Genomic DNA, 15,206 nt, shown 5'->3' with positions numbered 1-15,206 from the left:
ACAGCAACAGCAAGCAACTCCTGACCAGAGAGGCCCAGATGAGAAGTGACTGCTGAGGTTGATGACACATTCAGCCCTGTGTGAGGTGAGCCAAGGATGGTAACTGATGGGAGATCAAGCTGAGGATAAAACCAGTAACATTTCTGAAGGGATGCCCTCCTGAGCCTCAGGTAGAGGTCCAGCAGGTCTGGGAGGGATAGTAGAAGACACAGGCCAGCCCCAGCATATCTTCTTCCGAGCCAAGCAGCATTCTAAGTGCTTTGCAGATATTAACACATTTGATCCACACAACAACCTTAGAGTATAGGTAATTTTATTAAGCCTCATAAAGGAGATATATAGATTAGAAATGGCAAATTATATAACAAACATATTGATTAGACATTGAGGCTCAGAGGAGTTAAGTAACTTGTCCAAGGGCACACAGGTGAGACTGGGATTTGAGTCCAGGCAGTAGGGCTTCCAGATCTGTCTTCTTAGCCACTATGCTAATCTGTCAACATGAGGGAGCTAAGACAGTCAGGCTACTTTTGCCCTCCACCGGGCTAAGACTGGACTTCAGTCTCTGCTTAGAATTAGTGTGATGGTTAGCAACCTGGAGAGACTGTAAACACTATCAATGCCTGGGATCCATGACAGAAATTCTGGTTCAGTTGGTCTGAGATGAAGTCCAGCCTGTGGGGAATGTGGAGATCAGGGTGAGCAGCAGTTTGGGGGAAGCTCCTTGACTTGAAAACACACAGCATCTCTCCCATCCTGACAAACATCAACCTCCCAGCTCTTCCTCACCCTCTAGCTATGGCCCTATCTCTTTCCTAACTACAACCAGACTTCCTGAGAGGTGTCTCCACTCCCCTCCCATTTCCCTCCTTAACCTGCTGTGGGTAGGCTTCCAGGAAGCCAGCCTTGCAAGGTTACCCTTTTAGTGTTGACACAGTGAACATTCACTGGTTAGGCCTCAGCCTACTTAAATCCTTGAATGTAGTTGGTGACATCAATGGTCCTTGCTTCTAGAAACTAACCTTCTCCCAACTCTGGGGGCACAATGCGTTCTCCTTGTCTGGGAGTTTCACCCATCATTTTATTTTTTAAAAAACTTTTATATTTATTTTTGAGAGAGAGAGGGTGAGGGAAGGGCAGAGAGAGAGGGAGACACAGAATCTGAAGCAGGCTCCAGCCTCCAAGCTGTCAGCACAGAGCCCAATGCAGGGCTTGAACCCACGAACTGTGAGATCATGACCTGAGCCAAAGTTGGACACTTAACTGACTGAGCCACCCAGGCACCCCTCACCAATCTTTTTAGATGGCTTTTTGTACCAAGCCATACACATTTAAATTCTGAAGATGGGGCCTCTAGAGACCCTCAGCCCTGCCCCTGTCCCTTCCTTTAGGGAGTTGAGAGTCTAGTCAGTACCAGAGGTACTCAGTACCCTTAAGGTAACAAGGTGGTTCCCCCAGGAGAAGCCCTAACTCCTTTCCTCAAGCTACTTCCCTGTCTCTCTGCATCTCTGGCAAAAATGAGAAAATGAACAAAGCTCCTGCTAATTCTCTTTCTACCCTGTGAGCAAGAACCCAGGACGGGTTCCCTTCCAAGACAGTTGATTATGAGACAAGGTGTGGTTTGTCTGCCTGTGCTCATTTTGACAGTATGGTCATGGAATCCCTTTGTAATGAGCTTCTGGCACAGGTGAGTTTTTCCTGGATTCTTGTCCTTCTGAACACACAGAAACAACTTTGAACAAGATATGTTTTAAATGTTTTAAAACCAATGATTCTCTCATGCTTTCTGTCCTGGGAAATAGACTTTGCTAGAATCTGCAATATGCTAACAGTGTGGAGGTAGGAGAAGCGGTGAAGAAGGCCAGCAGGGTTCTCCACGTGATGCCATGGAGAGCAAGGTTGGACTCTGAATCTCACTATTCTCTGGTTGTTGGACCCTGGCAAAGCCTCTTTCCCTCTCTGAGCCTTAGCTTTCTCCCCTCTTATTGGGATTCATCATCATTAGCTCCTGTGCCAGTAGTGAGGATGTTGGGAGATGACCTCTATGTGCTGTAGGCATGATCCTCTGCCAGAGTAGGCACTCCCTAAAAGTTGGGGAAACTGAATTGAATTGCATTCAACCATGGTGCACAAGCTTGTTCTGGGCCAGAGAGAAAGTGTGTGTGTGCGAGAGAGACCTGCAAAAAACAAGGCCTATCTCTGTGCAAGTCTCTCCTCTGGGAAGGAAGGGGCCCACACAGTGACAATAGACCAGGGGCGCTGACTCAGACAGCCAGTTCCTGCTCATTTCCCCTCACTGCAGGACAGCGGCTGGGCCGAACAGGAGGTCAGCCTTCTGTGGGGCTCTGACTCGGGCCTTTGGCTGGGAACCTTCCCTAGAGAAAGACAAGACCAACTCACAGACAGCTCCCCTCACCCGTCTGCTGTGGCGGGGCCCTCTGGACCAGTGTGGCTGTGGGTAGGCACTGGGGGCAGAAGGAAGTGGGAAAGTGGAGAAAGGAACCTTGCTTGTTGAATCCAGCCTTTCTTTCCCTGGGCTGTGTAGCCCAGGAACAACTTCGCAGGCAACAGACCATGTAACTGATGGGGCCAAACTGATCCAGCTAGGGTGCAGGGAAACAGGGTTCAGAAAGAGTCCCTGGGTACCCACTGAGGAGCCTGGGGACACGGCTCTGATCAGCGTGGAGCCTTTTGGCTTCCTGCCCCCAGCGTGGACCCACAACACACTTCTCCCTCGCATGAGGATTTGCTGGATGTGGAGTCTTGGTTATCCATACCACTAGGATGGAGAGAGCCGAGTCTGTCACCCTCTTCTGGAGCCGGGGAGGTGAGTCGTCTTGGGGAGGAGGGTCGCATGCTCAGCGGAGGGGAGAAGGGAAGGAATTGGGGCCCGTTGTTGAGGAGGAGGGGCTTCCTGCACTCAGAGCTATCCTGAGGCAGGCTGGGCCATCTTGGAGTAATGTGGGTTCCCTTAGTACTACCAGTATGCAAGGAGGGGCAGGATGAATTCAAATTTGGGTGGCTCTGGAGGAGGAGAGGGTGGATGTGATCACATCCCAACCCTGATAAAGGAATAATAACAGTGACCGACAAGTCATTAGTGTGTATATAAGAAATACTGTATCCCTTATTTTCTATAAATCGACTAACATACTTTCTGCTCATTTGGATGGTGGCAAATGCCATCTCAGTCAATCTTGGGGCTTTATCCACTTCCTGGGCTCCTGCTGAAATGCTGATTTTTTTTTTTTTTCAATACCAAAGCATGGGGGCAGGGAGGAGCAGGAAAGGGATGCTTCTCACTGGTCATCTGTTCACACATGCTACTAGCAAAGGACCGAGTGCCTTCTAATTTCAGTTCCAGCCAGATCTCCTGGAGGTAGGGTGGAATACAGTTCAGAGTCCTGAGGCACACCAGTTCTCCTCTCTGGCTTGGGTGAAGAGGATGAGCTGGGACAAGGGAGGTGACACTGCAGTTGTCTGCCCTTGAAAAGTGTACTGGAAGCTATAGACGGCTGCAGAGGTAGCTGGCAGGACACACTGTGAGTCCCTGTTGTGTCTCTGGGATTCTAGTTGGTCCTTTGTGGCAGGAATATACTCAAGAAGAGTTTGTGAGCTAAGGTAGTTTGACAGGCACAACAATAGGACTGAGAACAAAATACTGTGAGAACCACATGCTGTTTGGCATGGAGAAGAATCACAAGACAGTGGTCTTTGGTCTTCAGGCCTTTGAAGGGATGTCACAGGGTGAAGAGAGTAGATGGGTCAAAGGGGGCTCAGGTGGCACAGCTGAAGCCTGGGGATAAAGAAGGATTTTCAAACAGATTCTCCATGGGCTGTCTTGAAAAGGAGTGAGGGGTCTGGGTGTCTTTGGACAGGTTGCCTTTCTATTTTTAATGTTTATTTATTTGGGGGGATGGAGGGGCAGAGAGAGGGAGAGAGAGAATCCCAAGCAGTCCCCAAGCCATCAGCATGAGCCCAATGTGGGGGTCTCAAACTCACGAACCTGAGTTGAAATCAAGAGTCGGATGCTTAACCGACTGAGCTACCCAGGCAAGGTTGCCTTTCTCACAGTCATCAGGCCAGCCCTTGGGAAGACAAGGGCAAGTGAGAACTGGCTTTCCTCTTCTGCAGCAGAGGGGCGGGGAGGGGGCGGGGGGGGGGGAAGCTCCGCCCTGCCCCCCCCCCCCATGCAGGCCAGGCCCCACCCTGCAGTGGACTCTCTTCCCCCAACCTCTACAGCTACCTCCCTGGCACCCTGACTCTCTCCCTCCCACTGGGCTCCCTGCTTCCACTCTTGCCCCCCTCCAGCCAATGTCCACTCTGCAATCAGAGCACAACTTTACAGAACAGACCCGGCTGCTCAAAATCCTCCCATGGCTGCCCACTGTCCATTGGTGAAAGTCAAGATAGATGTATTTCTCTTCTTTTTTGCTTCCTTGCTACTCTCTAAAAACAGAGCAGAGATAAGATCGTTTCTCACTCCCCAACACAGATCTGACATCTCATAAATTTATACCCTAGACAACTGGAAAAGGCTATATTTAACCTTCTGCCTTGTAGCTTTTAATGGAGGGACTTGCTTCAGGCACTGCCTTCTAACACCGCAGGAGACCAGAACCTTTTCTTTGTTCTCTGCAGGCCAAAGACAGCCTCTGCCTTCAGCTGGGTGATGCAGGCTGCTTGGCCAGCCACCCGCCCCAGAACACCCACCACTCCCCCTCTCCAGGTGAAGGAGGTTCCCATCCCAACCCCTGGAGGGTGCCCCCTCAGCTTTCATATCTGCAAATATTTGAAAGACTCCTTATGAACCCCATAGCTGGAGAAGTGGAATAGCCGGTGAGCACAAGAATATAACAGAGGACAAGGCCAAGATGTGTGAGCAGGGCTAGGGGAGAGAGCCAGGAGAGAAGCAAATGTACTTTCAGGGCTCTAGTTGTGGCTGTAGGAGAGGGAGAGGAAGGTATGCTAAGTAATGTGTCAGTCCCTGTAAGCAAAGCTTTGCATGTCTTGCCTCATGTGATCCTCACACCAAACCTAGGAGGTAGGTACTATTATTGCCCACATCATACTTCACTGAGGAGACTGGGGGTCAGATCAGTTCAGTGACTCACCCAACATCATACACAACTTGAAAGCAACAGAACTGGAGCTCCGGGGGGCGGCGGCGGTGGGGGGGGGGGGGGGTGGCGCCTGTGTGGCTCAGTCGGTTAAGCGTCCAACTTGGGCTCAGGTCATGATCTCACAGTTCGTGGGTTTGAGCCCCATATTGGACTCTGTGCTGACAGTGCAAAGCCTGCTTCGGAGTCCCTCTCTCCCTTGCTCTCTGCCCCACCCCACTCATACTTGCTCGCGCTCTCGCTCTCTCAAAGTAAATAAATAAACTTAAAAAAAAAGAAAGAAAGAAAGCGACAGAACCAAGATTGAGTCCAGGCCTGTCAAACTCCAAAGCCCAGTTGCTTTACACAGTCCCAAGATCTCCCTGGCTGAGTTGGCCCTGCCTTTTGGAGCAATTCTGATGTGCTAATCTCCATGACTTCCTTGACTGTCTTTTACAAATGCTTGAGACCCCTGCAGGCTCTTTCCATATTGCCCACCACCCAGGCCCCCAGGCCCACCTCAAGCTCTGCCCTTAGCTGTGGAGCCCAACCCCACGGATGATGTTTTTCGATGGTTCCCCTGAGCTCTGTCCTGATGGGCCAACTTCTTCCCACCTCTGCTTCCATACACTGTTCTCTTCTGCCTTGCAGATAGCAGCTACTGGACAGTCACCTTAAACAATGAGCCATACTATCCTTTTCACTGTGTCTTCACCTGGACACCAGGCTCCTGCCGCTCTCTCAGCCTCACCCTCACCGCTTTGTCCTCCACAGTGTGGGGAATGAGAGTCACCACAGGCACTGGTTTGGAAACCTTCACTGGGCCAAAAAAGGGGCAGCTACAGCAAAATGACTGCCCCAGAGCTAATGGACAAAGCAATAGAATGGTAATAACAACCACATTTGTAGGGCACTTTATTGTTTACCAACTGGTTCCACAGTCAGCAGAGTAGTAGGGAAGGGAACTCCAAGGTGATCTTAATGGAACACAGTACAGCTTTATGGAACATTGAATTACATGGGGAGAAAATGATTCTTTCTCCCTTCTCTTTATGGCTTTCTGATTACATCAAAGAGAAGGTCTCAGTGTGGTGCTATTCTTCAGCCTCTGTAATGCTTGCTAATCTTCTTTTGGAACAGAGCTAGAGTGGGCCTCAGGCTCAAAGACACTGAGAAACAATGATATCTACATAAGATTTAATTACTCTGTTGTGTTTCCATTGTGTTTATTTTTACAGCTACTTTCTCTTTGTGGCAAGTGAAACTCCTTTTGTTTTGGTTTTCGGTTGCCAAATAAAATTTCTTTTAATATAAACTTATCTAAGCAAAAAACGTTATTTCGAGAAGAAAGATTAAATGAATAGGAAATAGAACCAGTGGTGCCCAGATATGGCAAAGCTCACCCAAGTGGTACCTAAATGGCTGAAGCCTGGGCAACATTGGAATTGTCGGCATTGAGTTGACACGGGAATGCCATGGCATTTGATCAGGACTAAGTTCCTTGGCATGGCCTATAAGGCCCTGCATAGTCTACTCCTACTAGTGCCCTAGACTTCATTGTCCTTTACTCTCCTCCCTCCCCCACACTATACTCTTCCATGCCTGCTAGCCTTTGAGCATGCTGTGCCCTCTGCAATATCTCTCGCACATGTCTTGTGTACCCATCTCACACAAATTTATTCTTCAAGACTCAGTTTAAATGGCACCTCCTCAGGGCACCTGGGTGGCTTAGTTGGTTGAGCATCTGACTCTTGATTTCAGCTCGGGTCATGATCTCACAGGTCATGAGATTAAGCCCCGCATCAGGCTCTGGGCTGACAGTGCACAGCCAGCTTGGGATTCTCTCTCCCTCTCTCTACCCACCCCCAAAACCCCCACTTGCATGTGCACACTCTCTCTCTCAAAAATAAATACACTTAAAAAAAATAAATGGTACCTCCTTTAGGAACCTGTCCTTCAGCTAAGCACTAGGTTCATTTATTTCTCTATTATAATGTCTCTCCCATGGCTATAATTATTTGCTTATAGGCCAATATCTTCTACCATATTGATTCCAAATGCATTTTATAAGAAAAACTTACAGAGAGAGAAAGAGAAAGGGTAGGAGAGGGAATAAAAATGTAACTCTGAGTGAGGCCCATGCACAGTGATTGGGCCCTGGGGACTGTCACAGCTCCTGGAATCACTTGGAATTGAGGCTTTCCAGATGCCAGATCAGAGCTTACACAGGCCACAAAGCCTATCTGGGGACTGCTGCTGGGGGGCTGTTGCAGGTCACCTGTATTGGGGTGCCTTTGGGATCAACACCTAGGATCTAAAGGAAGGAGGTAGTACTGATTCAAGGGGGAAGTTGGCTGTGACACTGTTTTAATGAAAACCTCAGCTGACCCTACAAGAAATTCTGGAACTGGGTTGGCCCTTCAGAGTTGTTCTGAGTCAGGGTGAGGGGACCAGGTATAAATACCGTGGCACATGCACCAGTCATTAGACACGGGCTGCCTCCAGGGAGGGAGCGTGGCCTTGAGCAAAGCAACCCCTTCCTCTCGGGAGGTGGCTGGGCAAAGCCCAAAAAGGACTGTCAGCCAGCAGCACTTGGTCCTGGGGGTACCTGGAGGGGCATCACCGTGTCTACCACAGGAGCATCGTCAGCATCCCTGCCCTGAGGCTTCAGTGCTGGGGAGGCATGGAGAAGAGAACAGTGACTTGGAGGGCAGAGTGTGGCTGTCAAGAGTTAGTGACTGGAAGAGCCTGGTAAACATTTGTCAAAAGAATAAATGGCTGAGTAGGATGTTCTAGGCACTGTGTTTAGAGGTGAGGAGGACACAGAGATGAACAAGTCACAGGGAACTTCTGGTATAATTGGCATAACAGATACGTAAAGGCACTATTCCAAAACAAGGTGGTAAGTGCTACAATGTGTACTAAACCACTTTGTTCTTCCTTCTCTTGGAGGCCTTACCATAGGAACCTTCTTGCAACCCTCTAAGGCCAGAATTACTGTCCTCACTCTGCACATGTGAAAACTGAGATCCAGGGATTTTTCTTTAGAGGTCATTGCCGGTCCGAGCCCCCAAGCCAGGCTGGTGCCCTGAACAGTCAGGCTTCATAGCTCATGCCCTCTCCCCTACACTGCCCAGCCCTCTCAAAGCCATGTGCAGCCCTTTGCACTTTGCAAAGTGCTTACCACATCTGTTTCATCTTGTCATAGCCCTGTGAGGGAGTACAATTAGGGTGTCAGAAGAAAATAGCTTTTTACCTTTATTTTCTTAACCCACCTGGTATGCTTTCAGAAATAGATATATTCTGATCATATTTATAACAGTGACATTCTTTTTTATCCTGGATTTCTTTTTTCCTACACATTCTCAACCACCTGTGAAAATCTCTCATTACACTCATCTGTTCTTCCATATCTTGCCTCAAAAGTGAGAAAATTGTGATCAAAATCCAGTTCCTTCTGAGCTGTGAGAGGGGAAATGTTTTTTTTCCTCTTTTCATTTCAGCCTCATTCAAAAAGGCAAAACTTTATTGATTCGAAACATTAAAATATATGAAGCCAAGAATATCTCTGATTTTATGTGTGATTAATAATCCAGGAGAGATTGGGGAGGCGGGGTTATATAGGCTGAACAACAGGCCACTTAGAGACAATTAAAAATCTCCTTTGAGGAGCTGGGTCTTGAGTGGGGCAGCTGCTTCTTGCCCCACCCTGTACCCTCTCCCCACTTTTGTGCCCACCTTCCTCCTCAAACTCCAGGCCCAGTCTCTTCCTTCTCTTTATTCCCGCCTAAAAGATTTCCCGTCAAATGTCAGTGTTGGCACGTTTTGAGGCTGTACAAAAAGAATTCTAGCAAATCTCCCAACGAGTTCCATTGCGGTCTGTCTAGTCCCAGAGGTCACCCAGAGCAAAGCTTTTCTCTAGAGTTTCCCTGGCAGAAACTATCACACTGTAGAAAACCAACAATTGCTCTGTGTTCCAGAGGAGCAAAGTCTCCATATGTTCCCTGCTAGAATAAAGATGTACACACCCTCTGTCCATGCTTAGCATGACTTCATTTGCTAACACTAACACAGGACTATAATTCAAATTTCCTCTCTCTTTATAACTACCAAAATACCATGCTGCCCTCATGGATTAAACAAGGGAATCCTCATTTCTACTCATTTCCTTGACTCCCCTGTAGAGAGCTTGCAATAAGCAATGGGGGCCAAAGTGGGGTGCAGGGGTCAGCTTTATGCTTTAAAGATTAGCAAGGTAAATAAGTTGCCTTTATTAAGGTGTAATGTTCAAAGAGTTAAAACCATGACTGTAATTGAAATATAGAGTGATCACATATCAAAGATTCATTTAACTCACTGCTGAGGGAGCCAGCATTGTGGTAAAGCAGATTTTTAAAAAGATAACAAGAGTTTGGCAGTTTCTCAAGAGGTTAAACATAGAATTGTCACATGACCCAGCAATTCCACTTCTAGGTGTAGATCCAAAAGAATTGAAAACAAGGACCCAAACAGATACTTGTACATGAATGTTCATAGCAGCATTGTTCACGATAGCCAAAAGACCAAAACAACCCAAGTGTCCATCCATGGATGAATGAATAAACAAAATGTGGTATATCCATATAATAGAATATTATTCAGCCATGAAAGGGAGTGAAGTTCTAATCCATGCAACACTATGGATAAACCTTGAAGACATTATGCTAAGTGAAATAAACCAGACACAAAAGAACAAATACTGCATGATTCCACTACTATGAAATATCTAGAATAGGCAAATTCTACAGAAAGTAGGAAGTTACCAAGGGCTAGGAGGACAGGAGGAAGGGAAAATTAGTGCTTCATGTTTCTATTTGGGGTAATGACAAATTTTGGAAATGGATACAGTGTGGATATAGTTAATACCACTGAATTGTACACTTAAAATGGCTAAAATGGTGAGTTTTATGTTATGTTTATCTTACCACAATAAAAAATAGTTTGAAAAAAGACATGAGAGACCAAAAGAGGTGAGAGACTTTGAAAGAATGATGGAATAATATCAAAAAGTTAGATACAAAACTGGGTATGTCTAGAGGATAATAAAACTGTAACCTTTAGTGCTATCTTTCCTACTGGACAGAAATAACTTTCATTTCTACCAGACAAGAATCATTCACAACTTGCCAATGTTCTACAAGTTAACTTTTAATTTTACAGAGTGAACCTTAATCAATAATGAATAGTTGGGGCATCTGGGTGGCTCAGTCAGTTGAGCATCCAACTCTTGATTGAGCCCCGCATTGGGCTCTGCGCTGACAGTTTGGAGCCTGCTTGAAATTCTCTCTCCCTCTCTCTCTGTCCCCCCACCCCGCTTATATTCTCTCTCTCTCTCTGTCTCCATCTCTGTCTCTGTCTGTCTGTCTCTCTCTCTCTCTCTCTCTGTCAATAAATAAATAAATAAACTTTTTAAAAAATAGTGAATAGTCAAGCAACCTCACTGACGATACTCTCATATGTTCTTGAAAGAGTGCTCAGCAATCTATTTTGCCTTGATGTCAAGTTTTAGATCATTTTTTAACACCTCAAATAATACATGACAAACCACACTCCCATGTGAGTCTCCATGAAAGAACCTTAACTTTAACTTCTCATGTGGCATTTACATCTTGGTGGCATCTTCTGTGTGGCAGCAAGCAAGTGTAGTCCTGGGTCACTTGTCAGTCCCACATTAGTCCGTAATTGCACATCACCGCCAGACCAATCCTTCAAAGCACTACTTTCATTGTGTTCCTCCCACACACAGAATTGAAATGACTCCTGATCTAGCCCACACTTCTCAGACTGGCTCACAAAAGCCTCTGGAATCTAGCCTGGATAGAGATTTGCAAAGGAGACTTCTCATCACACTCAGCCCCACCAGGTTGTTCTGTCCCAACTCCTTGCTGTGACTCAGACCTTTGTTCAAGCACATACTCCATCTTTTTGTACCTGGCCCATCTCTTATTCTATTGGGCCTATGGCAGTTTCCCAAATTTCAATCATCCATGTACCACTGTCACAAATGCTGTTTACTGTCTGTACTATTTCCTATTTTAAAAAAATCTACTCTTTCAAAAAAGGTTTTACTTGCCCAAAGCTGCAGGTTTGATGTGCTATTTAATTTTAAAAATTTTTTAAATGTTTTTATTTATTTTTGAGACACAGAGAGACAGAGCATGAGCAGGGGAGGGGCAGAGAGAGAGGGAGACACAGAATCTGAAGCAGGCTCCAGGCTCTGAGCTGTCAGCACAGAGCCCGACGTGGGGCTTGAACTCACAGACTGTAAGATCATGACCTGAGCTGAAGTCGGACACTCAACTGAGTGTCCACCCAGGTGCCTCCTTTTTTAATTTTTTTAATGTTTATTCATTTTTGAGAGAGAGAGAGAGCATGAGTGGAGTTGATGCAGAGAGTGAGGGAGACACAGAATCCAAAGCAGGCTCCAGGTTCTGAGTTGTCAGCACAGAGCCCGACACAGGGCTCGAACTCACGGACCAAACCGCGAGATCATAACCTGAGCCAAAGTCAGACATCCAACCGACTTAGCCACCCAGGTGCCCCTGATGTGCTATTTAAAGAAAAACTTTTATTGGGCTCCTAAGTGGCTCAGTTGGTTAAGCATCTGACTCTTTGTTTTTAAGTTCATTTATTTATTTTGAGAGAGAGAGATCTTGAGCAGGGGAGGGGCAGAGAGAGAGGGGGCAGAGAGAATCCCAAGCAGGCTTCACAGCCTGACACGGGGCTCGACCTCACAAACCATGAAACCATGACCTAAGCTAAAACCAAAGTCGGACGCTCAATCAACTGAGCCAGGCATCCCTAAGCATCTGACTTTTGATCTCAGCTCAGGTCTCAATCTCCAGGTCATGAGTTCAGGCCCCAGGTTGTGCTCTGTGCTGGGCATGAAGCCTACTTTTAAAAAAAATTAAAGAAAAAAAGTTTATCTGTGTATCACCTGAAATCACAATTATTTCCTGCTTGATTTTGTCCTAATTGTTTGGTATGTTTGGCCTTACTTGAAGACTGTAAGCTCCTTGAAGACAGGTACCATGGCTTTGGCATCTCTGGCATGCACCACTGACCTAAGCAGTTGACATGTCCCCACCACGTACCCTTTGCTTGATTCAGTGTCCCATCTTCTTTGGTAAGCTTCTCATCAAAACACTGATGGCTTTCCTTTTGTCCCTTTAGTGTGCACAGAAACATTGAAAATGTACTCCCAGTCCTCCAGGGACTTATACTCTGATTGGGGGAACAAAAGCAGGCATTCTTGGTGAGGCAGGCAAACCTAACTCCCTTTAGGCCACTTTCTACGTATGTTACCTTGGACAAGAAGCCTCCCTACCCCTTAGTTTCCTCACCAATGAAATGACAATAATAATGATAGTACCTGCTTTGCCTACCTCATAAAACAGAGAGGAGGCTCCATTGAAACGATAGTTGTGGGGGCGCCTGGGTGGCTCAGTCGGTTAAGCGACCGACTTCGGCTCAGGTCATGATCTCGCGGTCAGTGAGTTCAAGCCCCGCGTCGGGCTCTGTGCTGACAGCTCAGAGCCTGGAGCCTGTTTCAGATTCTGTGTCTCCCTCTCTCTGACCCTCCCCTGTTCATGCTCTGTCTCTCTCTGTCTCAAAAATAAATAAATGTTAAAAAAAATTTTTTAAAAAAAGAAACGATAGTTGTGTGTTTTCTAAACAAGAAAATGATATCCACATTTTAGCCAAATGATTCCATGAATATTAAATAATACAAGATGGCCAAATAAAGAATGTCACAAGGCAGTTTCCCAAGCTCCAAATTAGTCCCTGTGGCACTCACTAACGGGTGGCAGGATTCCAGAAAGCTTGCTTGAGATGGGTCATGAAGCATAATTGGAAGTTCTGTAAAGGCTGGGAGTGAGAAGGGGTGGCCTATCTAGATGTGGAGCATGAGGGAAGCCAACTGAATAAGGGAAGAAAGATGGGTACCTGCTTGGAGCTGGTGAGGAGGCTAACTGAGCTGCACAGAAGGAAGTGTGAAATGGCAGTGGGGAAATGCAAGGCACACCCAGAAAGTGGAGGCCGCCAGTGCTTGGCTCAGGCTGGCTGAGAGAAGTCACTGGCTCTTGAATGGAAGAGCATGTGAGGAAACCAAGCTTTAAGGGCAGATTCCTCTAAGATCGCACTTCTTGTCTTCCTCATAATTTATTTATCATTTATATGTTTGTCTTGCAAAATAAAATACAGACTCATTATACCCAAAAAAATCAAAAGTAAGCCAACAAGTATTTAGAGTCAAAAATGAAAGTCCACCTCTAACTCGCCCCTCCCCATCCCCAGCCAATTCCGGTGTCCTTCAAGGACTTCACCTGTTATCAGCATGTTGTGACTCATTCCAGATCTTTTTCTATTAATACGCCTACTTTGTGTGTGTGTGTCTATGTGTGTATATATACATATCTTTTTACATAAATGAGATTCTATTATACATTTTGTACAGAGCTTTGATGGTTTTTCTTTTTAACTTAATCTGCCCATGGACATCTTTCTATGGCAGGATATCTCCTTTTGAAAGGCTGTATAGCATTCCTTAGTAAGAATATACCATGATTTAGTTAATCAATCCCCTATTGATGAGGACTTCTGCAATTAATTTTGCTTTTTCTTGTTTACTTTTATGTCTTTAAAGTAATAAATGCATGTAGCAAGGGATATGAAACAGTATAAGAGAGTGTTTAGTGAAAAAAGTAATTCTCCTGCCTGTCCCTAACTCCCCACCCCACTTTAACAGCTCCCCCCTCTCAAGAGGCATCCACAGTTACCAGTTTCCTGTGTGTCTTTCCAGAAATCATCTGTGCGTATGCAAGTGTGTGTGTGTGTGTGTGTGTGTGTGTGTGAAAGTATGTGCATGTATGTGGAGACGGAGGGAGAGGCAGAGAAAGAGAGAACATTTCATATAAGCACATATAGTATCTACATGATTCTTCCTTTTTATGTTTATTCATTTATTTTTGAGAGAGAGAGGGAGGACAAGTGGGGGAGGGCCAGAGACAGAGGGAGAGAGAGAGAGACTCCCAAGCGGGCTCCATGCCATCAGCACAGAGCCTGATGTGGGACTCAATCCCACTAACTGTGAGATCATGATCTGAGCCAAAATCGAGTTGACACTTGACTGAGACACCCAGGTGCCCCTCTACATGATTCTTCTTAATGGCTGCAGAGTATTGTGTGTGGCCAAGATGCAATATATCTAACCTACCTTCTATTGAAAGGGGTTATTGCCTGTAGGTAGTCATTACATGTAGTACTACAGTGCATATCTTTGTTCATGTATCTTCTTGTGCACTCTATCTCTAGTGTGAATTCTTAGAAGTGGCACTGATGGGTAAAAAGGAATGTGCATTTAAACTTTTGACAGATAAAGCCAGATTGCCCTCCAAGGAAGTTGTTCCACTTGACCCTCCTACTAACCATGTATGAGAGTGCCTGCTGCTCCATACGCTCTCTCCCTATCATGGTATGTAATAAAGTCTTTCATCCGACTGGGGAACAAGATGGAAACTTGAGGTGGTTGTGTGGGAATGTAGTTAAGGAAGGCAGAGATTGCCCAGTTGTTCCCCACAAGTATGGTTGAGACTCTCATAACAGCCCGATAGTGGATGTAACTTCACAAACATTGTGTCCCCAAGACCTTAGGTATCTAGTGGCACCCAGGAATTACTCATGATCCACAAACCCACAGAGTGCAGGTCCTCAACTGCCAAGGAGTTTCTTTTGTTTCTTGCCATCCTCTTCCAGCTTCACACAGAACCTCTTCTGGACCTCCTTATGTGCATCACCATCCAGGACTGGGAAGCCTGGATGGTATTTTGCTGGAGACTGGGCCTCCAATGAAATATATTTTCACTCATTGTCCCCACATTCACATGCACACACCAAGAGGATCAAATATAGAAATAAAGACCCAGGGTCAGAAGTGCAAGCCCAGGCCTTGTGATGAGCAGCTCCTGTGTGGTCTGGGTTCCAAGAAACTGTAGGTTAGTTGGCCTTTTTCCAGTTGCAAGAACAAGGAGGTGGTTAAGTTTCCTTGGGTGGCAGGGCATGAGAGTA

At 46.2% G+C, this 15,206-nt stretch overlaps 1 protein-coding gene across 2 annotated transcripts in view; it reads left to right on the top strand.

Annotated features, from left to right (window-relative positions):
- Positions 1–2,305: 2,305 nt before the first annotated feature.
- NHSL2 (NHS like 2) overlaps positions 2,306–15,206 on the top strand; it is a 75,623-nt gene continuing 62,722 nt past the window's right edge. For both annotated transcript variants that reach the window (XM_081793371.1, XM_081793370.1), the window contains exon 1: positions 2,306–2,827. In XM_081793371.1, coding sequence (XP_081649497.1) covers positions 2,785–2,827 — 43 coding nt within the window. In that variant the 5' untranslated portion in view covers positions 2,306–2,784. The remainder of the gene's footprint in view (positions 2,828–15,206) is intronic.

The sequence above is a fragment of the Panthera onca genome, chromosome X (genome assembly GCF_046562875.1).
Source record: "Panthera onca isolate mPanOnc1 chromosome X, mPanOnc1 haplotype 2, whole genome shotgun sequence".
NCBI classification, from domain to species: domain Eukaryota; kingdom Metazoa; phylum Chordata; class Mammalia; order Carnivora; family Felidae; genus Panthera; species Panthera onca.
This window is presented reverse-complemented; position numbering and strand designations above follow the sequence as displayed.